Genomic DNA, 27,925 nt, shown 5'->3' on the forward strand with positions numbered 1-27,925 from the left:
TACCATTTTTTTAACATGTGCTTTATTATTTGGAAGTCTCATACATCTGAAGTACTGCTATAAGGAGCACCTGGAGGAAGATCAAACCTAGAAGCATGCATTTGAAAGGAAGGATTGTCTGTTATTAATGAAATATTTCAAAGACATGGAAAATAAGCCTTTTTGTCTTAGGTTTACATGATTGTTCCACAAAAATGCACATTAACCTTATCACAATACATACAAATATTGTGGATGGACAATAGAAGTTACCACCCTTCCATATGAGATGCATCAAGAACAAATTGTTATCCCTTATAATGTCAGAAACATAAAAGGCACCATAATAGAATGTTTAGAAAAAACTCAGTTTATGCCATTATAATTTGATTTAAAAGTGTAAGAATTGCTGTCCCGACTTAAAACAAAAAGCCTTTCACACCTGTAAATTATCATTATAAACTTGTAAACCTTTACATTTTTTTCCAGAAGTATCAGGTGCAAATGCAAGGCAAATATAAAATCTATTGACTTATTAGATTACAAATACTACCCCATGAAAAAGCTGTAGTTACAAAAATATAAAAAATATTCTAACTCCCACTGTTAGATCTTAGTTTCAATCTATACTGCGTTAAGAGTCCAAAGCCAGATCTGATTTGGACACATTCCTAGAGGAGGAAAGTGCTGTTTGTCTTATTTTTACATCATTATTCTGACCTCCTACCACAGTTTTGCTTTCTGGGTTTGTTTTATTAGTGCATATTAAGGATGCCAAGTGGAGAGTGCTGACGGGTTGTATTTTTCAATGATAGTAGCAGCATAAGTGTTCTCACTTATGAGAGAACACTTGTTGTCCTCCCAGGAGTGCATTTCTCTGAGGAGAAAAGTGGAATTGTTTCTCTCCAATCCTCCACAGTAGCTTGCGTAGCAGCCATGCCATTTTCATCCATAACCTGTGACCCCTGGCAGGTGATTGAGGAGAAAAAATTCTTCTCCCAGGCCTCAGTAAGGAACTGTGAGAAGCTCACCCACTGCTAATGCTGGGTCATAGACTGGGGCTGCTGTGGCAAGGACAGTTATTGGCAACAACATCTCGTCTTCCTCACGTGATAAATTGGCACAGGTTTATCTGGATGGTGTTTCTCTAGCCCTTGGCTTTAGTAACCTGGATCAGCACAGGGTGTTGAACCAGCTACAACAGCAGCCTTACAAAGTGCTAGTAGACATTAAAATGAGTTTACTTCTAAATAATAACTTAAAATTAATGACTAGATGGAATGTGATATTCTTAATGAATAAACTGTAAATGCTGAGCCTAAGCCTGACAAATGCTAATGCTTTCACATCTGAATACTGAAAGGCCTGTTCCTTTAGCATCTAGCACCTTTATCAGAGCTAGCAGAGGGTGTCCAGCTTCCAGCTCTAGAGAAACAGAAGCTGTCTTTTGTTTTGCAGGGAAGCTGGCAGAGATTGGTGGAGTTCCTCAGCTGTACTCCTAGATAGCCACCTTATTTAGCTGGGCTTTGAGAAGCACTCAGGATCATTCAGCCAGCAATAGGACTGTGGAAGATTTAAGTGTCAGCTGTACTATTGTTATCTTTATGCTTGGTGCAAGACATTTTCCTTTAAATACATTTTTCCTTCATTAGAAATCAGCCCCAGCATTTCTCCTGGTAACAACGTGTCAGTCCTTGCCATTTCTAGCTGGATTTTGGCCAGCTAGAGGGGCTGTGTGATGTTTCCAAACAAATGTTCCCCACAGACAGAGTGGTTCTGAAAGGGTTGTGTTTTACCCTACTTGAAAGGATTGACTGTACTCACATCTGCTTTGAGACAGTAACTTGCTCTGTTCCGTGTGTATAAAAGATGGAGTAAAGTTAACAGGAAACTGCTGGAGTTGTTATGGCAGGAAGTGTTCAGTGTTCATATACTGGGATCATGTGTTGAATAGCACAGGAAGAAGACTGTATTCCTCGTTATGTTTCAGTTCCATGAAAATATGGTTCAAGCAGACACCATGTTCACTCCTCTGATCAAAACTGTATATTCCATTCCAACTATGCTGGGATGGCAGGATTTCTTTTTAGCAGAATTTCAAAGACATCTGCATACATCTGCTGAAGATTTTTTTAAATAAGAATGCTGTCCCTACGTGCTTGATCAGGTTTGGAGAACACTTCACACTTAACAACAAAACCAACAAAAACTAAACCAAGAAATACCTATAATGTAGGAATTTGGATTTTTGTTTAGTAGAATTTTAAGATGGGAAACACATTCCTATCTAAACAATTTAACTTGTCATTTCTGTTTTGTAAAAAAGCCCACATGACAGTAGTAATTTTAATGAGCAATTCCCTTCCCCAACCTATTGAGTCAAAAGTTCACAAATGTAACTTCCAATCAAGGCACAAAAACATTTACTGACTCTTTCTTTTCAGCGCTTTCTTCACATTCTTCCCCTTCCCCTTATAAAAAGTTGGTGTAACAATGTCTTCTAGACCAGATATAGTTTTAATAGTCCAGTAAGTTGTAGCAGGATCTGAGTCTGGTTCTATCTATTTTGAATTGAGTTAAATTAGATAAACAGCACATTCTCAGCACATCATTGTTCATTGTCTGCATTTGCCTTGAAGGGGAGGGGATGAGGGGGAAAAAGCCACAGTAGTTTCATGCATATTTTTCAAGAAACTTTATGTGGAAGTCTTTCACTTTCTCCAGTAGGATCTTCAGCTTCTCTACTGGAGGAAGAATGGTCATTCTGAAAAACAATATTTAAAGAAATAAAAAAAACCAACCCACATTATCTTCAGAACCAACTAAACTGTGATCTTTGCGCAGATCTTGATTAATCTCAAAGCACAGCAAGCAACAAGTTTAATATCTGTTTTGACGTGATTCTATAATTTTCTGCATTTTTACTTTAAATGAACTATACCATTACACTAGAGAAATTGGTTTCAATTGGTTAGAATACAGGAATTCAAGAACTGTTATTTTCTGTTGAGTGGTGTAGAAGGTTATCAGTAAGAAATAAGAACAACACAGTTTCCACTGTTGGGCAGTTATGCCAAATTACACCCAGTTTTTTGAGATTTAAGAGTTGTCAGTTATGAGTAAATGTACATTTTTTCTTTAATTGAAAACTGAGTTCAGAAGCATTAAAACAATGCAGCATGCCACTCTGCAGGTTTTAGTCCCTTTTTCCCTTCTTCTGCAGAATCTGAAAATGCCATGGGTGTGTATGCCAGTCTGTACACAAGACACACAGATCACAATGGTTTTCCCACACTGGTGCAGGAATGGACTCTCTAGGATTTTCCTGGAGCTGTGTGTACCAAGGGGTCTAACCCAGCTGGCTGTGTTGCAGAACTGTCAAGGCTAAAGATACCCTCTGTTGTATTGTTTCAGACTGAGGAAGACTAAATTCCATGATAAATTCTAGCTATCAGTGACTTGGCTAGAGCAAAGTTCTATTTATTGGCAGCAAAAGCAACACAGTTTTGGTATTAGATTATTTAGTTCAACATCTTGTTTTGGTAAGAAAGTTATACAGTCTTTAAAGAGCAGATTTATAGGGAAGCATTTTTCATGAAGTTTCTCCATATGGAAACACAGTTTAACCCCCTCCTCCTCCAAAAGAATGCAGGGCAATTTTTGTAATTCCATAGCCAACTTTAAGATTAAAGTCTAAGCTATTACTATTGTTTGTATTCCTGGAGAAGGCATTTCAAATGCCACTGTGTAAAAATAGAATGTAGTTATGTCAGCAAGATGTGAAAACACCATTAAAACTTGAATAGCTCATCTAGCAGACCAGGTCTTTGACCTTGCTGTCAGTCCACAGAAACTGTCCAGTAGACACTGAGACAACAGAAACTGAAATAAAAATCCTCATATTTAATCAGAAGAGAAAGAAATGGGATGATACTTTGCTTATTACTGCTAATTTGCTTTTAAATAAACAGAAACTGTACCTGAAATGGTAGGTTCCTTCTCTCTGGCCAAATCCACTTCCAGGTACAACACATATTCCAGTCTCTTCCAGAAGTTTCATGCAATAGAACATATCAGGTGCCATTTTATGAGCCTAAGGGAAAGGATGCATTGGAATTAGAGAAATCAAAATATTCCTAATATATAGAATTTCATGACTGCTTTTTTTTTCTGAATCTTTATCTTACATTATTAGTTTCTTATTCAATTTACTAAAGAAGATGAGGAACAATTGCTAATGGGGCAGTTCACAGTAAATTAAATAACAGTACTTCAAGGAGCAACAGGGCTGAATAACCTACACAAAAACTCACTTCAAAAGAAAGGGTTTAGGTAATTTTGTTATTCTCCTTGACTTGCTTGTAACTTTTTGTCAAAAGTCTCAAAGTTGTACTTGGAAAAATCTAAGGCACTGACATTTGATAAGATTAAATTAATTTGAGAACTGTGTGTTCCAGTTCTGTTGGCAGTTACTATTTTTTTTCCTCCTGAATAATCTGCTGCCTAGGAAGTCCCCTGATTAATAACTATGAAAAGTTCTTAAATATATCCAGGTTATATACCTAATCAAATAAGCAGCTGAAAAACAACCCTATTTTTGTTCTCAGCTGTGCTAATAAGATTCCCTTTACAAAATGAATATTACAAATTAGGTTTCAGAGCTCTGCTTAGGAACAGAAAGACTTATCATTTATTAATATAGGTTCCTGTCCCAAAGGCAAAACGGTGAAATTTATAAGGAAACCTCCAGCCCTCTTTCCCAATCCTGCTGAATGGGGTTTCCCTTGTAGGGTCAGAAGCACACTGCCACTCACACGTGCTGGCCTCCCTAACCCAGGCACAGGCAGCAATTTGAAACCTCACAGGGCCAGCTACTTGTGTGACTTAAACACCAACGTCCTTGGGGACACTCTCAACCTGGGAGCCTTAGCACTATGATGAAACGATCTGTTTTGTTTTCCTCTCTTAAAATAAAGGTCATGTTATATTTAAAATCATACACAGCCCATGAAATACTGCTTTTGTACTCCATCTCTGGAATCAAAGTTCATCATTAGAAGTGGCAGGTACAGGTGAGAGGAGGTTAAAATGGATTGGAGTAAGAATGACTGACTGACCTCAGCTTCCTCAATGGCTTTGGAAGGAATAAAGATCCGTGGGAAAGCGTACATAGCTCCTTGAAGAGGATTGCAGTGAACTCCTGGGATCTTGTTAAACATGTCTTCTGTTAGTTTGGCTTTTTTGGCAAGATTGTTCAAAACAGATTCCTTTTCCTGTTTAAAAGGAAGGTGTTCAGTTGGACACATTTGAAGTAGCAATAAAAACACCAGGAGAAACTATGTTTCAAAAAGCCTTCCCCAAATGAAACACTGGTAGGGCTTTGCTGAGCTATTAGAGAAAACCATATTCCGAATTCCAGTTCTGCTCTTAAAAACAGCAGTGCAAAAAGGCTTTAGTAGGATACAATTACAGTGTTGTAGTCAGACAATAACCTACAGAAGTCTCTATCTTTGTGCCTTCTTCTCACAGTCTTCTTTCTGAGCATTCACTCTTGGCTATTTCTAGAGACCGTGTTAGCTGAGCCTTTGGTTGGACTTGATAATGTAGTATTTTAAGACAGAGTCAGCTTCATTTTTACAAGTGAGAAACTATATGTATACTTCAATACAGATTGTCATGTTGCTCAGTATATAGAGACACTGGATATTTAAGAAAAAGATTGATTTTATTACTTTATTTAAACTTATATTCCTGATTAAATTTTAGTAACAGCAAATCTTATTTAGTAAACCTTTTGCCATATTAAACACAAGAAAAAATTTGAATTTATCAGCAAGAAAACTTATTTGATAATGCCTTCCTAGTATTTTTAAGTGTCATATTAAGTTAATTTTGAATACACTCCATAGTTCTGTAAATTAGTGTTAATACAGTATTGTCCAAGGAGGAAGGAAAGAAGACTGATCTCTGTGCATAGTTTGAGTTCCCAGTACTTAGGATAGGTTTGGGAAATGCACAAAAGAACAAGCATGTTATTGCTGACCTTTATGAACTGTGCATAAGATTCTTCTCCAGGTACTGGAGGATTCACCACAATATCCATGGCTGCTTGTCCTGAGACTGGAGGACAAAGGCGAACAGAAAGCAGCTTAACGAGCTGTCCTTTAATTTCCGGGTGCAAGTTAATGACCTCCATGTAACCTCCTCTGTAGCCACATCTGTGACAAAGTGAACAGAAGAGGTTGGTTAACCTCAAGTGTATAAATACCACAAGAGCATTGAAAATGACTGCAGAAGTGGAAAGTCAATTAATGAGAATCTTACAACAGGTAACATACAGGTTGTTGAAACAGCTGCCACACTGATAATGGTTTCAGATGGAGCTACATGACATTAAGTCCCAGTATCCCATACAGAGATAAAGGTGGACAAGCAGCTTCCCTATTAGGCAAGTTAACAATTAACATGGATCTTTAATCTTCAGAACAAGAGCATATGGCTGTAGCAGTATACATTTAATCAAAAAATTCTTTTTCTTCCATCTCCTGCTCCCCAAAACAACCATACCCAAACATTTGTAATACCAAACCTCCCAGTGATTAGTGAGCTGTTCCCTTGAATGTTGGAGGCCAATTTTCCTGTATCACAGGTCCAGATTGGGACTGTAGGATTTCACCTTTGTGGGACTGAGGCATTAGGTGTCTGAAATAAATATGCTTATTATTTGGTACTTTGAAAACCACTGAGTTAATCCATTACTCCGTGCTTGTTTCTCTTTTCTTAATAGTCTTTAGTTAAAATTAATAGAGGATTAATTACAGTGGATTACCTTCAGGTCAGTAACATAAAAGGGCTGTCCAACCAGATTAACGAGGAAGATGAAATAAAAAAAAAACTAAATCAGACTTACTCGCCCATGTATCCCTTAGAGGTGGAGTGAAAAGAGGCCAGCTCAACATTGTTATAGTACTCGGGTCCCATCTCATACAGAATCTTTTTGAAAGAATGAAACTGGCATCCTTCAGAGTACACATTGTCCTGGTAAACCTGAACAGTCAGAAGACATTAATGTGCTCTGTTCCCCCAACTAAGGATAAAACATGGCCTTTTAGAGAGGCAGACCTGAACTGAAGAAACAGTCCTTACACTCAAAACTTAAAAGCTGTTAGAAGACACAAGGTTCTTTGTTAAGTAATAGTTACTGTAATGATACTTTTTATCTGATGTGACCACACTTAAAGGCTGGGCCTTTGGAAGAACAGTGAGCTTCTTTGTATGATTTAACCTTTACTTGTATGTTTAAATTGATTTTCCTTCTGTTTCTTCCATTTGAAGTGGTCTGAGCACCACACAGGTTTTTAGGTCTGTTGCAGCAAAGTTCTTCCTTGTGTCCCCTACACTTTCTCTCTAGTTCAAACCCAGATCAAGCCACCTGTTATACTGATCCTTTGATATTAAGAATCTTGCATGTCTGTTCATGTCTTAATATGGTAACAGAGAGTCTGTTCCCTGTACTTAAAAAATACCAATACCACACATGGAACAAAATTAAACCTCATAAGAGTACTCTTAGCTGTGCTTTTGAGAGAACAGATTATTCCATTACCTCATCAGCCAGAAGAAAAAGTTTCTCTTCCCAAGCAAAGTGTATCACATCTTCAATGCACTTTCTGTTTTGCACCTGTCCTATAGTTTGATTTTTAAAGCAAGAAGAAAGTTAGTGGAGTGTACACATACCAATCTTTTCACCCAGACTTACTCAGATTACCAACTTTTCAAGAAGATATCACTCGTCCTCTGAAAAGTGCTATTGAACTTTAGAATTCCGTTCACTAAGTATGAAATTAAGGAGCATTTTCGGAAGAATTATGGTACAAGGTAACTTAGTCCATCCTAAGCAAAGGAAGTGTGAGATACGGTAATCAACCAATGACTTATTCAGAGTACTCTGTGTACAGCTAATCACTGTAAATGCTCATATGCATGATGGTTAGGTGGGAGCTAGTTTCTTACCAGTCAACCTCAGCTACTCAAACAACTAAATTCTGAGGGAGGCAGTTCTTGCCACTGAGTTCTGAGTTTTTACAGTCATTGCCTCTCAGAAGCAAGGGGCTACAGGCTATGCCAGAGGCAAGATCTTTCACAGAGACCAGAAGTGACTGAAAGTCATTCCACAAGTCTGGAAAACTTCAGTGGAAGCAGTGGCTTCAAATGGGATCCAGTGAAGTGAACCTGCTCCCTCCTTTCTGGAGTTCCATGATACTGAAAATATGTTTCTAAAAGTAAAACATACTGTCCTACTTAGAGCACTGATCTCTGGAATTCAGCTTTATGCATTTGATAAGTACCTAGGATTTGCCTGCAGTGTCAAATGAATGAAAAAGTAAAGAAAAAAATGTCTTAAAACCCATAAACCCATTCACTAAACAAAATTCCTGCAGACCTGTGGGATTTCCAGGGTTGATGATGCAGAGGACTTTTGGATTGCAATATGCCTTAGCTTCATTCAAGGCACGGCGAAGTTCATTCACATTTAGAGCCCAGCAATTTTCTTCATCCAAATAGTAGTTCACCTGGATAGCATCCAGTTCAGAGATGGCTGCTGAATATAAGGGGTACTGGGGTATAGGAATCATCACTCCTGTTCGGGATTTGCCACCTCCTGAGATCAGGATCTTTAAAATTGCCTGGGGAAAAAGTAGGAATTAAAAAAAAAAAAAAAAAAAAAAGCTCACACACCAGAATTAATAATACACTCTGGAATAAGTTACTAAACTTCCTTCCTAAAAAAGTCTAGAGTTAAGGCAGATTTCTGTCCTAGAAGCAGATAGTCAAAGAGAATTATTTATTTCAGGTTGTTACTGGTTGAGTAAGGATGGTCTAAGCTTAATGGAATCCTCTCATGACATAGCTTCCAAAGATCATGCCAGATCAACTGCAAAATTTAGGAAAAACATTCTGAGCACAAAGCTAGAGGGCAAGTTCGCAACAGGAATATCAAGATAATGATTTTTCTGCTGTGCCCTGTTGTAAGCAAAGAAGCTTTAGCTAGTTCTTGCTCATTGCCTTCCATTCATTTTGTCTCATTAACCACAAGAGACCAATAAATAAAAACAGAAATTAGAACTGGGGCCTGTGCAGATTCTCCCTTGGAACAGAGAAACCTGTTTTCCATTACGAGCAATTATGTTTTTATTTTCAAGTAACAGAACAGATCAGAAGTCTGCATGTGTTGGGACGGAAATAAAATCATATGTAGTTTATTCCCAGAAGACACAGACAGAAAGGTAATGTTTGTGCTAAGGTCAGTCCAGACAATTTCCTTGTGCCCAATGGCTGTGTGATGTGGAGGCTTTTTACATGTGAATTAAATAAAACAGTGCACAAGGGGCAGGAAGCAGAGAGATTTCTTGCCTTTATAACCAAGGGAGAACTCTGAAGTACAGGTGCAATCAAAGCAATCATCCTTATCAGCATGTAATTGGCATCTAAACCCAAAAATATCTTTTCTCTCAGCAGCAGTATCCTTTAGTTTCTTGGTGGTTCTGGTACAAAATCTGCTGCTCTGTGCCTCTCATCACATACTCAGCTGCTAAGCTAATGATTTATAATCGATATAATTTTGTACCCACCACTAGTTTAAAAATACCAAGCATCCAAAACATATAATCAGGACTAAATGCATATTTAAAAACTCCTCAACACCCTCTCTCCCCTGAGGTTGTTTTGTCTTTGGAAGGGCCAAATAATGAGACTCGTTGTGGTGCTGACTTTACATCAATGGTGAAATCAAATCAGCATGGTGCAGATTAGATGTACTGCGCTGCCATTCCTGACAAGCTGCCAGTGTCAGAAATTCTGGAAAGCCAATTGACTGCAGACCTCTGGAGAGCTGTTCCTGCCGGAGCGTTGTCATTCTGAGCTCTGCCACTAGATGTCCTTTAAAAAAAACCACCTTCACCAACACACTGTCAAAGGCTGCTTTCGTAAAAGCCAAACTGCTGCTGTACTATCAGTGAAGGGCTCTGTGTAAAGGAGCAATCTGATAGAGACTGGTATTCCTGTCTTAACTGAGGACCGTCTTTGAACCTTGGCTGAACACAAAACCTGAAGTGTTTCTCAAACAAACTGAAATACACAGACAGAAATACATCTTTGGGATTTTCACTGGCATTGATCTGCACTAGCAGAGTTTACTTGGAAGAAGAGCTGCTGAGACTTCTCACCTCTGAGGTCATTCCCTCTTCCCTCTGCCACTGCTTGATACCCTCTAATCTCCAATGTTTATGTATCTTAATCACTGAGGACAACCATTATTTAGTCTGAATGCTCTGAATCTTCTAAACTCGTATTTAGGCACCTGTAGTTCATACCACCTTTACAGAAAAGTACAATTTAATGTATATTAAGAGACTTTGCGCCTGCTTCTCAGCTGGCACCTGACATCCACACAGGGGGTTCACTGGTTTGTTCACAGGATTGGATATTCATTGAATGGGGCTTCAGTATCTGCCAGACCAAACTCACAGGACTTTGTGAGACCAGAGGTTTAACAGAGATTTGTATTTCCAGAGGTAACTGATAAGCTGCAGTTTGTACCAAGAAAGGACAGGTTTCAATTTAACACTTACAGAAATGCCATCGCTTGCCCCAGTGGTGAGATAAATATTATCTGGATCTGCAGGAACCCCTCCATCTCTTCTTTCAATATATGAAGCAACATCTTCACGGATGCAATTTATACCTTGACTGGCAGTGTAGGATCCTGTGACAAACAGAAAATTAGATGAGAATTCAGTACAATGTACATCAGATTTTCTGTTTGCTAGCAAAACTCCTGAGCCAATATTGTATGGAGTAGTTTGCATATGAGCCATATTTATATGGATCCCCAGGATGGATTTGGTTTTCTTTCCATGGAGGAGGAAAGGGAGCTGGTTCATTCATAGAGCAAAAGAGTTAATTTGGAGTTAGACAAATACAATAAGTATCACTAAAATACAAAAATAACATACTGGATTGGTAAAAAGCATGATTTCAAGCCTATTTTGCAAACTGAGACAGCAATCCCATTTTTACTATCTTTCAGTAGCTTTCTTTATTTTGGAAGCACTTCTGAATGTAAACAAACTCCTGTTTAAGTAATGGGAACAAGGAACAGAGGTAGTATGTGCAATAGAAAGGAAAGTAACTTCTTCTATTCCATGACAAATATAAGGGTTTTATTTGCAATATGAAAATAACGTATCATTTTCTCCCACAGTCTGAAACCAAAAAAATCCTAAACTGCTTCTCTTCTTCCCCCACAGCATCTCCCACAACCATTTTTCAGCAGAAATGTCTAGAATCACCCCAATCTCATGTGCAGTTTACAGAGCACAACTAATAATCTTAAATAAAATGAGCTGTTAGATGCCTGTGTGCATCACTGCTGAGTATGTGCAACAAATAAAGAGTAAAAATAAGCCTAGGTCAAGGTGAGGAATGGATTCAAGCTATGAAGCCTAAGACTGACGGACAAAGAAGTGACAAGTGTACATCTATTTTAGAACACTGTCAGGAAGCCGCAGAATCTTCTTTGCTTGTTGGGTGCAGTGGAATAATTGTGCCTGACTTAACTCTTATCGTTCAGTTATCTGCTAGTAGTCTGCCTGGTAGGACTTCTGTGAAAGCATGATTTAAAAAGACAAGGAACCTTTGCAAGTACTGCACAATTGCATGGGACAAAACAGTAATTCAGGGCATGAAGTTCCCTGATGTCCTAAACATTCACTTTTACAGGACTAGAAGTTATATCGGGTCTGTACATGGGTCTTTGACCACAGCTAGGAAGATGTTGTTAAAGGAGGAGAACAAACCTAAGCTGTCATTCTGTCTTGTGAGCCACTGGGTGCTGAGTCCTACCACTCTGAGGTTATACAGAACACTTAATTGATCTGTACTTCTACACTTAATTGTACTCAATTGATGGCTTTGACTAGAATCCGTATGTTTGCATTGTGGGATGCAAATAAATAAACCCAACCCAATAAAGCTACATATATTATGTATTTTTGTATATAGGAGAGGGGTAAATGTCTCAAATGCCTGGAAAGACATGCCATTTATCCCATATGCAAAGTAAGTGGTGTCAGTAGAATCCCAGAGTGTTTGGGACACATGAGAAGTTGAGGACACATCTGAGCCTTCATATATGGCCTGGGAGTAGCGAGACTCAAACCATGAATAGGGATTTGCCAAATGAATGTTCATTGGAAGTGAGGGTATTCCAGTTCATTTCTAGAGGAAAAGACACTCATATTAACTTTGCAATTAATACATTTAAATAGGCTGGTATAGATGTGGGTGTAACACTTCAAATGGCTTTGACCATATGTAGTGATTTCACCCTTGTGTTGGATTGACAAATTTGTTAAAAAATAAGGTTTTGAACAAAACACAACACTTAAAGCTACAGAGAGAGGTCAGCTTTTAATCTTTGTTTTTTTCAGAAGAAAGCAAATTTCTCCTTCTCAGCCATGAAGAGAACAGCAGTAAGTTGTCAGACTACCAACAAAGTGATAGGGGTAACTTCCATTCAGCTGCACATCCCTGTGCCTCCAACTGCATGTTTTGAGATGCTGTACAGAGGCTGATGAGCTCCAGAGACCAAAGAAGGGGCTGACACACCATACTGGAGACAGGCAGGGTGGAGAGGGGGAAGAAACCACTATAGCACATCAGAAAGGTCTACTGTGGTTTTAGTTGTCAGGAATTTAGAGATACAGTTGTTCTTGGCATAAATAATTTCAAGATAAAAAGACATTTAGACTCCAGTTACTTACAGAACCTCAATTTATCCACTGACATTAAGAGGGTGTATTCAGAATTATCATCTTATTTGAATATTGCAACAGTTTCAGGCCTACTTCCTCAGAATCTACTGAGCTAACAGAAATGATGGGAAATGCATGATCTTCTGAAAAAAAGGAACATATTTCTGAAATATTATGCAAGGCTGAATTCCTTATACTTTACTCCAACATGGGGCTGTGATGTCCCACACCACCACACCCTTAAGGGGAAGGGAGCACCAAGGGGCCAAGACTCATCATTCTGAGAACTCCTTCCATGTCCCTGAATTTCAGAATCACTACAAAGAAAGACTGAGTCAAAACTCAAATGTATCCCCAGTAACTCTTATGTGCCAACAGTACTACGTGCATTTATTGTTCCAAAGTAAGACAGGAAAGGGATTCATTTAGCTAGAGGAACTTCTCAGTTTTGATAAATGTATTTTTAATGGTCTACATTAAAAGAAAAACCAATACGAAGAAGGTGAAGATAAAATACATTCTGTATTAGGCTGTGTTGTTAGGAATAGTCCAAAGCCGAAATAACGGCTAATGCAATCACTGTTTATGTTTTGTTTATTTTATTAAGTTTCACAGCACCTACTCTCAAAATATGCCAGTGCAAATAGGCACTGCAATCACAAAGATTAAGAAATATGCCAATTACTGTAATAAGTCCTCTGAAATGTCACTGTTTGCCTACTTGAAAGAATGTAAGTGTGTCAGATTCATTGCTGCACCCAGCAGTATCTGCAAAGTGGAAATTCTAGTGGCATTTGCCAGGTACAAGTAGGCAGCACAGTCACCATATGAGAAAGAAATTGTCTCTTCCATTTCCTTTCTACTGAATATGCAAAGTTTGTACTTATGTGGATATTACATGTGTACTCTTGTAGGAACAGTAGTTGAAGAACAGAGCCTTGTAGTTCTTTCACAAGTTGTTATTTTACCTTGGAGAAACAGAGCTCTGACATCTTCAGTTAAAACTATCTCAGCTAGTAAAAAAATACCACCTTTCAGCAGTGTAGCTTTCCTTTTGCAGAGCATTATCACCTCAGTACCTGAGTTTCTGATACCCCAGTTCATCCTCCGACAAACATACTTGAACTGACAGTTCAAAATAAAGATCCAGGAGCATGCACTGGATCAGCTGAGATGGACATATATTGTTTGTTGATACCAGCATTACAGAGACAGTAGACTCCTTGGCAAAGGAACCCTCTGGAGAGGGTAAAACTGTAAAACCCTCCACCCAGTCTTAGCAGGAGACACAGAGCCCCAGATTAAGAGATATCATACCAACAGAACAGAGCCTCACTAGTACTTTCTGCCACTTTCCTAGTGCAAAAAATCTCAGCATTCTGTTTAGTTACGCGTAGATGTTATTGCGGCAAGGGCTCCATAGATGTATAACCTTCACCTCCTCCTCTGTCACAAGTCCCACCAAGAATTTGCACCATTTGTCACCACCTGTAGGTCACACTGCAAACCCGCCCCACCAGCTGCAGATATTGAAACCATCTTTGTTGTTGCTAATACCAACAGGAGCAACTGGAACAGAGCCTTACCTAAGCTGTTTCCTCCACAGCCCTGCAAGATCCGTCTGGCTCGCTTTTTGGCATCTTCTGGAAAGCTCGGGCTGTCCAGCAGGTTTGGGTATGTACACAGGGCCACTACCTGGAGTGCCAAGAAAACGTAAATTGGCCACTTTTCAATGGTTATTTTAAGTTGATGATATTATGTTAACTTTTCTTGGAAATTAAGATCACAAATACTGGCTAATTTAAAACAGGTTGTTGATGAAGAGTTTGCAGTTGTTTTTTTTTAAGGGTTGTGCTCACAGAAGAGAAGAAATCTTATCATGTTCCAAGTTATGCTGATAAAAACAGCTCTAGAATTATTAACTATTTGTACTACAGACAGTGAAGATTGGAGTCCCGGTGAGCTAAGTGTAGTGCAAACACAGTAAAGCACAGTTAATTATTCCTATGTTATCTCTAACCAGCTCCATCTTCCACTCTTTGTGTATTACTAGCCCACTTTATTGACAGGAAATCAAGACTTTAAATATGGAGCAGAACTGAGAAATACGATCAGCTTTTGAAGTCCTAGATGCATGTTCTAATAATCCTTCCCCAAAATAACTTCTAGTTCGTACTGATTTGAATTTGTGGGAAATATTGAACTAAAAAAAGAAGTGGTGATATAGAACATAGTAAAAGTAGCAAGACGACCCGGCAGAATTAAGTTAATGAAGGAATGTAAGACACAAAGAATTGAGAGCCCTCTCTTGAGATCAGCTTAATTTATTCCAGTCTCTCTCATTTTTATGCTTACATGGTGTAATATGGATAGGCTGTTGTCATCTTGTTGGACAAAGAGAATGAATTAATCCATGTCTGTGCACAGTCATGGGGAGAAAGGATTTCCCATTTTATTTAATAACATTGGAATAACCTGTAATATGTCTGAATAATTTGTAAGAAGCTCAGGTCTCCCTAGTTTGCTGCACAGCTCGATTTTGCACCCTCATCACCTGGACTCGCAGTTTGATAAGGCTTCAGTTTGTCCTGCAAGTCTCTGAATTTACATTATTATAGACGGAGGATTTTACATGAGGATGTGAGGGATGCTCAGTAAACAGGATAATACTCATTTTAACCTTATTTGTGTTTTAGGAATAATATACAAACATGAACTCTGTTGTAATCTTCCCTAAAAGTTAACGTACAAATTAGCTTGCCCAGAGGTAAAATGTGCAAAATGAGATACGGTACAAGTAGTTGAAACCAGCTACGTGCAGATCTCAAAGTATACTCTCAGATGAAGAAAGGTTTTTGTTTTTCTCTTTAAAGACAACCACTTCCTTTCTTGAAGAGCATTATTGGTAATGAATGTGCTGACTGATAACACAGAAGTGGCAGGAAAAAGTATGGGTGGGGAATGATATGGAAACTAAGGAAAGCTATTGTGTTAAAAGAGGACAATCAACAAGCAGTAGGACTTCAGCTCAAAAATGAACATTTTTAATTTTTTACAAAAGAACTATTTTAAGTCTAATTGCATCTAGGCAATCACTTATATTAACACCCATATCAGATAGCTTTTAAGGCATTCTAATAAAAAATTAATAATAATGTTTTATAGTAGTCTTACCTGACGGAGAAAGGTGATTGGTCTCTGTCCCATTGCATGTGCATCTCCAATGTTGGCTTTAATCACTTCAGTAAAAGGTTTTTTGATTCCCTAGAAAGGGATAATTCAGAATGTTTTGTTAGGGCTGAAGTAGATCATTCTTCTTTAGTATCTGTCACATGGCTGTAACTAAACAGTGCCTGATCTCAGAACAGCTACAGTGTTTAAGGTAAAGCTTAATGCATTTCTTATGCAATACTGCCAGTAAATCTTAAATGGTTTACAGAAATTGTGTTGACTGTGACACATTTTTAAATGATAGACTGGCTTTTATTCTTCTGCTAGCTGCAAGTAAGAGACTGACTTGGCTGTAAACTACATATTGAAGTAAAAAAAATGAAAAAAGGGCATTTTGAATTGTCAGTATTAGAGCAACTTCTTTGAGACACCTAAGGGAGGGATGGATCAGTCAAGAAGCTAAAAAGACTTGAGGATATTTGAGAAACCACCAACAAAAGAAACCTAAAGACCTTTAGTTCTTTTAGAGTAAAAACAGTAAAGATATTGCTTGCTTATTTATTTTATACTTAGATTAAGTATCCCTTGTATGATGACCCCACTTTTCCATGTAGAGATGTTTCACTATATATCATAGTGAGGCTCTGTATGATAAACAGAAGTGCTAAATAATCACCATGAATATTTAAAAGCTTCCTAGTCTCCAAAATCTGAACAGCCAGCCATTTTTCCTGTGAGAAACTGAATGCATCACGAAAACACAGGGAAGGAAGTTAATGAATGTTGATTAGCAATCACAGCTCTTTAAAAAGCAAAATAAAATAAGGGCATAAAAAAGGCAAGGAACTGACTGGTTGAAAAAACCACCAGTGGTTTAAATAAAAAAAAAGATTCACTGAAAGTAAAAGACAACATTACAAGAAGAATAAGTGAGATAGGCAGTAATAAATTTACAGTTGTTCTAATGTATATTTGAGAGATAGTAGGAAGGCCTCTTAAGAGTGACAGAATTGTCATGTGGACTAAGGAACTGCAAAATGAGACTGATTAGTTTTCTGTAGAAAATTACCAGTAACAACTTGCTTTGGGCATGGACTCAGAAAGCCTCTTCCTGGTCCATGTATTTACAGACAATAACTGGATTTGGATATAGAATATGTGGCTGGCAAGCCTTGACTGATTTTTGCTTTTCCACCATGGACTATGATGCTGGACTTCAGTGACAGACTCAAACCCAGATGTGCAAAGATAACAATAATACAGGTACTCATCAGGGATACAGATCCCCAGGTATGCCAAGATTTGGAGGTTTAAGATTTGGATGCCAAGATTTGGAGGTTTAAGATTTGGATTTTTAAGATCTGGAGGATTATCCCCACTCATATAACTGAGAGTCTTCAGGATTTTTTTTCTTTTAAAATTAAATATGTAGTTAGAAATGGCATTAGGGCCAGACAATTTGGCTTACATGATCCTGATTGAAAAGGGTAAATTTTACATGGCCTTACATTTAGCAGCAATAGAAAAAAAGTTCACTTAAAATAATTGGAAGTGACACACTGACTTCATCAAGTCATTTGCTTTTATGCTTGTTGATCTGAGTCCCTAAATTAAGAGCTGAATTCAGCTCTAAATAAAGAATTAGAAATAGGGATGCCAGATAAACATTAGAGTTATCTGAGGCTGAAGTTTAGTAATTTATGAGTATGTAAACAGCTAAAAATGTGTTTTCTTCAAGCTATCTGGGGTCCACTGACAGCACATTGTTTCATTCTAATTACAAATAAGTAGGAAGAGAAAGATGTATGTAGAAGAAGAACAAATTCTATTTGCTTGAAATGAAGAAAAATTCCCACATACTTCGGTTGCATTTGGTCCTTACAGCAAATTGAATCAGTTTCACTGGATTTGCAAAGTAATACAAATCTGTTAAGGAACACGGATACTTCCTTTGCCTTAAGTTAGGCAGTCTGAAAAAACAGCTACGTGAAATAGAAGTACTCTGGTTTATCAGATTAAAACCAGAACAAACCAACTCCCTAATAATAGAAATACCCTACATTAAATTTTTTGCTCACAAATACTATTGTGTTCTGCAATAAAAAAAAAAGCTGCTTCTTTGGTTGGTGAAATGCTGAAAGGTACTTGGCATTTCATAACGTACTTTTGGAGTTTTTATAGCGGCACAGCCTTTAAAACAAAGGTAACAGAGCTTTTTGGTGTCTGTGTCAAGTTTATCATAAATAATGTAGCTTATTAGCATTGATACCATCTGAATCTTTATTAGGGCCAAACTCAGTGCTTTTGCCATCACTGCAAGTATAGAATCATCACCTACTCCACAAACCCCACACTGCCTTTGCTTCTCAAATGATGGGTCTGGAATAAATAGCAAACCATACACAATAGTTCTCTCACCATAAAATCTTGTTAGAGAAGTAATGATGGGTTTTCTGTGTTGTGCACACAGTTCCCATCGACTTAAAGGCCCACGGCCCTCTTCATTAATTTGTATTTCTTGGTCTCAGCTACAAGAGCTGTTATCTTTTTTGTCTTTCAAATAGAAATGCTTTTAAATAACTGGAGCCTTTTCCTTCCCTGACAACAAGTTAATATCAGCAATTTTTTAGAACTGTCTTCACGAGACTTGCTATATCCTCTCTTAGTGAAATCTATACAAAAATTGCTACATCCACTTAGTATTTTTCTATTACTTGATTTCCAGGCTCTCTGTGTTAAAAAAGGAGTATGAGAAGTTGTTCAGATTTAGTCTAAAATAAGAAGTTCTAAACAAGTTCTTTAAAATGTCTAGAAAAGTTCTTTAGAACAAAAAGTCCCATCTTAGCATTTCAAAAAGAAGGAACAGAAAACAATAACAGGCAAGAACAAGTGCTGAATGGTAATGGGTCAAAGTTCCAAAGCAGGGATATCCGATGGCAGCAAGGGAAGTCTAGACAGTGCTTGTGCCTCTGCAGATGAGTTCAAGGCAGAATTCTGCTCAGATGCTTCTTACAGAGCAGCATTAGTCACTGGCTACTTGTGTCAAGGTTTCTCCTATGATGATGGGTGTGGGTATCCAAGGGGAGGGTTATGCCAAATCCTTTTTTTGGAAGGTATGTGGAAAGATCCGTATGAAAAGAGGAAATGTGAATGTGATGTTGATAACCTCAACATCAGATTGCAAAGAAGTAGGAAAAGGGCTGCAACAGGTCATAGATTTATTCCACTGCAGAAGGCTAAGCAGTCTTTAACCATGTCAGCAACATACCTGAGCTGAGACTATTTATGTCCCTGCAAGCCAAGGAACACACAGGGGGAGCAGGAACTGGGCCATTGGAGTTGTTTTGCTCTCCTCTAGGGATCCCTCACCACACTTGTCTGTCTCTCATCCCCTCCCTCTCTTTGGGTGCAGGCAGGCTTGCAAGGTGTGTTCCAGAAGCAGTCTGGCTGGATTGAAGCTGGCAGATTTGCAAAAGGGAAGCTTGCATAACAGGAGCTCTAATAACAAACTGGTGAGCAGTAAGTTCCAGATTGATTCTCCTGCCTTCTGAAGAGGGTATGAACCACATCAAGGAGGAAAACCAATGCCCAGCCCTACAAAACAAGCTCTGCTCCAGCCTCCTGCCTTTGGCGGCACCTCACACTGTGCTCACAAGGTGATTCAGCTTCAGCTCGGGAACAAGGCCAGGCTCCTGCCACTCTTCTGACAGTGTTAGCAGACAGATTCATGATAGTAGCCACTTTTAAAGCTGGAGAAGCCATCTTTCACTTTCACGTTTAAAGGAGAAAATACTAAAAACATGTACTTTCTTTTAGTACCTGTCTTCTGGATAATGAAAGGATTTTAATGGATGAAAGAATCATCCAGGATTTAGAATATGCTCTTCAGAAACTACTTCCTTCAACAGTTACTTCTGTCTCTCTGCTCTTTTCAGAAGAAATGCATCTTTTAAGAAAACAGATGAAAAACATCTGAAACCTGAAGCAAGCCAGACACAATTATACTAACAACTGTATCTAAATATCACATGAAGTTGGGAGAAGGGATTTTTATATGTGAACTAGAATTCATTGGTGCAGAGCCAGTATAATAACAAATGCAGTTTACCAGGTTTGGGGAAGCTTCCTCTTCTCCTAGACATCCCCATAGCCTCAAAAAACACAACAGAAAAGGAGAACAGTATGAAACAATGAGCTGTCTCTCAAAGAGAGAGTCACGATGCAAGAAGTGTTGAGAGAATTACTTGATCAAAGAAACAATGTGATGCCAGAACATACACCACCCATGAGGCCAATGCCCTGCCAGGAGCTGGTTTGTCTCTTAGGAGTTTTAGAGTACCTGGAGGTTCCCTTTACAAAGGTACCATCTGAAAATGCTGGCAAACTGCAAAATACCACTGTGCCCAGAAAGAGTAAAGAAGGGTGCAAACTGACCTGACACTGTCTTTGCTAAAACTTCAGCAAATTTCAAAGGAAAACCGTCAGTCTGGAGAGAAGCATGTGTGGATTTGGTAATAGGAAAGAATTGAAAAGGGTTCCTTTGAGAAGGCCACTAAAATGTGAGCTGCTTTTAATCCCAGGAGAGTAACATGGTATTACAGCTATTTCTGAATTTCAGGATTTGCCTGCTCCTGGCTGCTCCCAATTGTTTCATTTTCACCACCATTGCTTTGTGCCTCCTCTTCATGGTTATCAGGCAATAACATCACACTATGAAACACTGTACTATTTCCTTGAGCCTGGTTTTGCTGTGACTTGCACAAACAAGCTGTACAATCAGAGAGCTGGCAAACCCAAACATTTCAGCATAGCTGAGATCTACGCTGTAGTAGCCAAGCTCCTTGCTTGCTTTTTTATCTCCTCCTCTCAAGAGGCCAAGAAGGCATTGCCCAGAGGCCCTTAACTAATAGGGACCTGAAGACCTGAATTAGCATTCCAATCTTTTTATTAAAACAGCTCACAGCAGAAAAATAAACCTGACCTGCTTACCATGGAGTAAGGCTTTGGGTTTGTATTATGCTTGTGTAGTTCAAGCTGACACGAGCTGTTTTGGGGAGGAAGGAGAAGGAAAGTTCTGGATTTTGACTTAAAATGGCAGTGATGACTTGCATGCCCCCTCATATCACATGAGGAAATCAGTGGGGCTGACCTTTAATTGGCAGATCTGATTCAGAGATTACAGAACAGAACTTGTCCTCAAGTTACTCTTGCCTGACACATTGACTGAAGTGGATTTGCATTCAGAATTTTTTGACTACATAGATAAAGTACTAGAATTCATGACAGAATTAAAAGACAGAATTAAAATAATGCTCATTAGAAAGTCATTAGACGTTAGGACCCTCAACTTGAAGAGTTATTGGAAAAGGTCTATTTTGGAGTAAATTTTGCTAATGTATTCAACCAGAAAATATCAAAAACTGGATCCTGTGGGTTGCGTGCTTCTGAACATACGATTTTGATAATCATGCTCTTGAAACCAGTTTTGTTTCAACTTCATCTGCAGTAGTTTTTTCCCCTCTTAAAAAACATGGGTTTTACTACAGATTCACTTACGTATGCAACATGTACAGACAACTGAGGAACAACAGTTCTGTCTTAATGAGGTCAGATGCTCTTGCCTGGAAGATACTTTCTCAGTGTGCACACAGTCACGTATTCAAAGCAGAAAATTATAGGATGGTAATTTAAGCTTAACATCTTTCATTACTGGGTGTACCAGTCAATCTTATATCTTTTTCTTGGCGTGTTAAATCATATTTCTGCATGTCATTGTCTAAATTGTGTTTTATCTTTCCAAAACTCCCAGGGACACAGTCAACTCACATTTACAATTAAGGCTGGATTCTAAGTCAGATTTTTTCTATTCAATTTAGAAGCCTGATGAACTAGTGAGGGGGGAAAAAAACCCAAACCAGCTCTACAATATTTTAACCAAAATACTTTAGCAGAAGCTGCCTGAGATTTCAGCTACATAAGTAGAAGGATTTTGGTAGTTTTACTGTCTAAATAGCAATGTAGGGAGTGAACAAGTGGCTTGAATAAACTTATTTGCAATAGTTATGCAAATGAAAAGCGTGGGCAGAGGAGATGAGCATACTGTAAAGGTAACAGAAAAATAGGGACTTCAGTGTATAGAAACTGTATAATGCCATTGAAGGCCCATGGCTCCAGGCCCAGGGTTGGGATGTGTTACCCACCTGCCCTATCGGAAGAACTTCCTACATGCTGACAATATATCCCTGCACACCATCCCTCTCCCCCTTTCTACCCTACAATTCTCTTTCAGTAACTTGAAAGTTTTGAAGGACCTTGCGTGCCTTACACTAAGCCAGGCACTGCTTCCAGTATTACCTGAGCTGACTTGTGGATCCTGAAATGCTGTTTAATATGCATACGCTTTGTAAGGAGATGTAAGCCAACTTAACCTAACACAGAACTTGACATTATGTAAAACCCAATCAGGAATGGGGGAGAAAAGGACAGTACAGATGAAGAGAAATGTCAGGGTAACAGATATGAAGGGATTTTCCATAACAAGGTCAGTTAAAATTAGCATGAATGCAAAGGAACAACTCAGGTATGTGTCCTGCCTATGTAAAGATAAGTTAGTTTGTTATTACTAATTAGGTGAAGAGAAGGGCTCTGTTCAGAGATTGCATTATTCTTGCATTGAATTTGTATTCAGGAGCAATTTTCTAGTCTGCAATGTAATTAAAGTCAATACTTGATATCGTAGCCATCTGTTAGCAAGTCTACACAAAGGGGGTAGAAAAAAGGTCTTACTTGACTGAGTTCTATTTAGAGTGTAATCATTTATTAAAATATGCCTGTGCTCTAGCTTGCTTTAAAAAGTTTCCAGAAACACCAAGGTGAATCGTTGAAGTTTGTTCTTTCTGTCTGTCATCTTAGTAAGCCAGAATCTGCTGATTGCTACCAATAGCAAAGGGGAAGAGAAAAGAGGTTTTCACTTTCGAAGAATGACACCATTTCAAAATTACGAAAGAAAGGTTCAGGAAAGTAATTCAAGTCACTGATTTTGCATGAAGATTTCCATCTTGAAAGACTTAATGTACATCAAACCCCTGATTTTCCACCTAGATGAATACAGGCCACAAGCCAACAAAACTTGTGAAATCCAGGTACAGCATGCCCACCTGTATTGGACAATCGATCTTATTCTGCTTTAATTGAGTATTCTACTTGTCACTTACATTGTCTTAGTCCCAAGCATATGAGCTGAAACTATTGCCTCATTTTTATTTATTTTTTAAGGAATATCCCTTCAGTTGCCCAGTCAAAGACTTCTTGAGTAACATTTTAGTCCTTATTTCTGTGTTCACTGTGGAGTTAACAGCTCCTGTTGTGATCATTTGGACTTAATATAGAGAAGCAGCAAGTGCCAGATAGAATAATAGAGAAGCTGCTATTTGGGATCTGAACACTAACAAACCTCAAGGTAGATGAAAGCTTACACTGTGCAAACAGCTTCAAGTAGCTGTTTTACAATCTCCATAACAGCTGTGTAAGTTACACAAGTATGAAGAGTAACCAAATGGAACCAAGTTTAAACAGGGAGAGCCTCTATCACATCTGATTAGACAATGGCTGCATTTAGGGTGCTTTCAGTTTAGAAACAAATTACCTAAAGGCATCTGGGCAGAACAGGATAAATGCAGATTTATTGCCCTTGCTTCACCTCTGCCTGTTCTTGTTACCCCCAGTCACTGCAGTGCTTCCACTTCATACTGGGGAACCTCTGCTCTCCAGCCTGTGCAAAGCTCCTTCCCCATCAGAGGTAGAAGAGCTGCTATGGGGCAACTCTTGCTGTTAGTGAAGAGTAGCTGTGGATCTAGAGATACTGTGGGGCATCCCCTTCCTCTGCCAACCACTTCAGCCTCTTCTCTTCATCCAGCAGCGTTAATTCTGCTGGCAGTTGTTGGCCTAACTCTGTGAGCTAAGATTGAGAGGGATGGAAAAAGCTGTCCAACTTAATAAAAAGAAGTGCCACTGACGTGTGAGCACACATAATTAAATTTCAGACACGCACACGCAAAAAATAGACAATTAGATAACCTATATTTCACTTATAAGGAACTTGGGTATTACTCAACACTGTATCCTTTAGCAGACAGCTTGATTAAACAAGGGAATGAATAGCAGTATTTTTATCAGAAGGGCAAAGACGAATGAATAACTTGAGCAGTGTGGAAGAAAGTAAAGTCTTTCTGCTTGCTTGAGTTGATTAGTGTTCTTTGCAGATACACTGTCTCAACTTTTGCAGTAATTCTTCTCCTCTTTCCCTGCCAGCTGGGAGGTTTGTTTGCGTTACTCGTGTTAAAGCATAGTCACCTCTAGGAATGCTGGTAGCCATTATCAATGGCAAACATTATTTCATGAGTGTGGTTCCTGGAAAAAAAAAATTTAATGGAAAATGCCACATAAGTAGGCACAACGCAAAACTGACATAAAAATCTTTTAATATAGTAATTGGCAGTGACTTGCTCTTAGATTTTTTCATAAGTGCACAGCAGATTATTCTCTCTGCCAGTGACTCAGCTGGTAACTGGAGTAAGCAGGGGAGCTGGGAGGAGTTAGTGAAGGGCCTTTTATATTTGTTTTGTCAAGTAATATCTCCTGCTCTGCGATGTTAACTTGAAAAGAAACATACTCAGTGAGAACACTGGAAGATTTTATACTCTGGAAAATGCACCCACTAGGGAACCTAGTTGCGTAAACACAATGACACCTTTATAAACAAGTTTTAAGGCAAAAATCAAAACAGATGTTCTGAAATTAATTCCCCATCACCACTCTGAAGTTTTTAAGCGAAATTCTAAAAAAAGATGCTGTTTTTAATAATTATTGAATGAGACAAATAGTTGATGTATATACTATAGTGAGCTGAAAACGTTTCACCTTCTAAAACAAGGGGAACCAAGTAACACGAAGACCAGAGAATTAATCTGTTATGGTTAGAACTGCTGTAGCACTTTTTTGTTCAAAGCACTTTTCATTAACTAATGAAAATGGTCTTGCAGTACCTGTAATAAGATATTAGAAAGACTCTCTAAAGCAGCAAAGGCAGTGAATAATAGCTGAAATTACAGAAAAACTACTCTGCCAGATGCTTTATTCAAAACAAAAATAAGCAAGTCCTTGTGATGAGAGGGGAAGCTGTGGTTTGAACAGTAGAAGCAAAAAGACATGTCTGTATTGCTGAGGATTTCTCTTTTTAATCTTTTTTTCAATACTCAAGGAATAAGAAAGAAATTTGAAGAACAAAATGTAAGCGATGACTGATTTGGATGCTTTATTTAGCACATATTGGCCCAGACTCTTAGGATCTGCTTTATTATCTGATCCTCCAAAGAGTACCAACCACCTACAACTTTGGGCAGCGTTACTGAGCGTTTGTGCTCTGAAGGCTTGTCCTCAGGCACCTCAACTTCTGCAATAAAAAAGGAGCACATTATCGGTGATCTCCTTGGACGACCCAGAGCAGTGTTGGATGAGGCTGCGGAGCAGTGCCTGGGATAGCCGGGTCTAGCTCACCTGTCAGAAGGCCGCCGCCGGTTTTGAAGGTGCCTCCCTGCCCCGGCCAAGGCAGTATCGCTAAAATCCTCATGAACGACTTAAACGCTCTATCAGTATGATGAAAGCTGGTCACTCACCTCCTTGTATAACACAAAGGACACGGGATTGCAGCAAAGGGTCAAAGTGGCCGGAGAAATGTAAACACTGCTTTATGGGGGTGTCCCGTATCTGCCTCAGGCAGCCAGCGACACCAGATAAACAGTAGCCGGCCAGCGGCTTCCTTTGTTCCGTGCCTCTGCCGCCTCCCGTGGGAAGGGGCGCGGGGCCGGGGCTGCCGCAGCGGAGCGGGGCCGGGGGCGGCCCGGGCAGGGGCGGGAGACGCAGAGCGCGTCCGGCCACGGCTCGGGGCAGCGAGGGATGGGAGACAGGCTGCTGTGCTCCGAGAGTTTTTAACTTGGTAGGAGGCACTGCAGCGGCACTCGCGGTACCTCCCGCTTTCCCGAGGCTTCCACAGGGTCGCGTCTCAGCCCCGCAGGGTGTCATGTCCCCGCCGAGCCCTGCGACATCCCAACCGGGAGCGGCGGCGGAGGAGCGCCCGGGGCAGAGCTGGTACGGGCTGCGGAGAGCGCGCCCTGCCCTGCCCTGCCCTGCCCTGCCCCGCCCCGCCGCCTCTGCCTCACCTTCCGCAGCTCCTTTTCGATCTCCCCGGCTTTCAGAACGATGGGGCCCCGCACCGCGTATTCCACCGCCTTTACTTGCGGGTTCATGGACTCCAGCGTCAGGATCTTCTCCCTGCTCGCCTTCTCGTTGATCTTCACGGCGGAGGCCTTGGCAGCGCTGCTCCAGCGCACCGTCCCCTCCCGCCGGGGACCCCGCGGCTGCTGCCCGGCCGCCAGCGAAGCGGCGCAACGCAGAGCCATGTCCGTCCTTCCGCCCCGGCAGACCCCTGGCCCGCGGCCGCACAGCCTTGCCGCAGCTTGCCTGGCAACCAAGACAAACCGATGCATGGTTGCTCGGGTAGTTCCCAAAGCCAAATTAAGGATACAAGTGCTGGGGATCGGTGTATTTTGTAATCGGAACCAGGCGCTAGTCAGATGCACGCGAGCAGGAGATGCAGTCAGAAGAAATGCCGAAGAGCTGGCACAGTTACTCGTATACGCTCGATCCTCTCATGTCCAGATCCCACAAACTTAATTGCAATGGATACAACTGATCTTGCAATGTTGCGATGCCACCACAGGAGCAATAGATCCCACCATTGCATCCGAATAGCGCTGCAGCCCCCTGTCCCCAACAGAAGTGCCCCCGCTAGTGCTCTGGAAGAGTCCCGGGCAAACCCATCCTTCTCCCAGCCGGCGCTGGCCCCGGCCCCGGGACGTGCTAAGGTGTGATTGCACCAGCCAGGCTGCGGGCGCGCTGCCTGGTGGGGGATGTAGTCCCGGCTGCGCCTGCCCACGGCATCAGGTGGTGGGCAGGGAACTACCGCACCCAGAGGCCTCCCTGGGCCGCTCTCGCATTGTCTGCAGGGCGGGGCGCGCTCCTGCTGCTGGAGATGCTGGGGGAACCGGGGTCAGGGCAAGTGCGCGGGATTTTCCTAAGGGAACGGCAAAGCCAAGTGTTCTCGGTGCCACGGAGGCGTCGCTGCCGCTCAGAGCCCGCGGTGCCGCCGCCTGCCCGCGCACAGAGCGCTCCCTTTGTCTGAGTGTGCTTTTCTGCTCTGGGTGTGGGAAGTGCGGCGTTCCCCACGCCGACTCTCCTCTGTCCGTGGGGAAAAGGCCGCCTGCGCTGGTTTCGCAGCCTGGCGTGGCTCTGAGAATGCGGCGCGGGGTGCGCGGTGGGGTCTGCGGGTGGGTCACCTGTTGCGGGGCTGCTGGAGAGCGGCTCTAGAGTCGGGCAGACAGCGAGGCTGAACGAGCGCCAGAGCCTCGTCCCTCACCCTGTCACTCTGCCAGGGGAGCATTTGCTCCTGATCCTTCCCTCCCGCAGGAACAAGCCGGTCCTCTTTCACAGTTTCCTCATTGTTTCCAGATGATGAAAATGTTTTTATCTCTCGGGTTCAGTTCAGCTTTCATAGCAAATCACTGGAGGTCTGCCATGAAATACAACAGCAGCAGAATTCAGGGAAGAGAGAGGTAAATGCTCTCTCCTTCTTGCTGCCCGTGGGGACGAGAAGGCCCTTTTTACCCGTCCTGCGTGCCCAGAAGAGCCTCCTTGTTTGTGCTCAGAGAGTGGAATAAGGGATCATTCAGTCAGGAATATTCCTATGACCTAATGTTACCTCCCTGAGTAAGAGCCTGGGCTGTAAATCAACCTTATTTGTGAATTGTTTTTGTAGAAGCTTCTTTTTACTTTCTTTTTCGTCACTTAGAGAGACTATGGCAAACCAGCTTCCTAATTTTAGGTGCCTAAATTAGATGGTTTGA

The 27,925-nt window shown here is 40.5% G+C and overlaps 1 protein-coding gene and 1 long non-coding RNA gene across 2 annotated transcripts; both read right to left on the reverse strand.

Moving 5' to 3' along the window:
* Nucleotides 1-26,918, reverse strand: GPT2 (glutamic--pyruvic transaminase 2). The gene is made up of 11 exons (XM_048317098.1): nucleotides 26,183-26,918; nucleotides 15,969-16,058; nucleotides 14,381-14,489; nucleotides 10,611-10,744; nucleotides 8,423-8,666; nucleotides 7,586-7,665; nucleotides 6,890-7,026; nucleotides 6,023-6,197; nucleotides 5,097-5,252; nucleotides 3,960-4,072; nucleotides 1-2,743 (listed from the first exon to the last, which is right to left on the reverse strand). The coding sequence occupies exons 1-11, from the start codon at nucleotides 26,507-26,509 to the stop codon at nucleotides 2,653-2,655; spliced, it is 1,656 nt and encodes a 551-aa protein (XP_048173055.1). The 5' UTR covers nucleotides 26,510-26,918; the 3' UTR covers nucleotides 1-2,652.
* On the reverse strand, nucleotides 24,261-26,176 carry LOC125332336. Its single transcript, XR_007206449.1, has 2 exons — nucleotides 25,521-26,176; nucleotides 24,261-25,416 (listed from the first exon to the last, which is right to left on the reverse strand). It is a non-coding gene; the product is annotated as an uncharacterized LOC125332336 (long non-coding RNA).
* Nucleotides 26,919-27,925: the final 1,007 nt, after the last annotated feature.

The sequence above is a fragment of the Corvus hawaiiensis genome, chromosome 12 (genome assembly GCF_020740725.1).
Source record: "Corvus hawaiiensis isolate bCorHaw1 chromosome 12, bCorHaw1.pri.cur, whole genome shotgun sequence".
Taxonomy (NCBI): domain Eukaryota; kingdom Metazoa; phylum Chordata; class Aves; order Passeriformes; family Corvidae; genus Corvus; species Corvus hawaiiensis.

Coding starts and splice junctions, on each gene's coding strand:
- GPT2 (XM_048317098.1), bottom strand. CDS start 26,509: ATGCATCGGTTTGTCTTGGTTGCCAGGCAAGCTGCGGCAAGGCTGTGC. Junction 16,059..26,182: donor TCGAAAAGGAGCTGCGGAAG/GTGAGGCAGAGG, acceptor ATCCCTTTCTAG/GGAATCAAAAAACCTTTTAC. Junction 14,490..15,968: donor CAATCACCTTTCTCCGTCAG/GTAAGACTACTA, acceptor TTGGCACTCCAG/GTAGTGGCCCTGTGTACATA.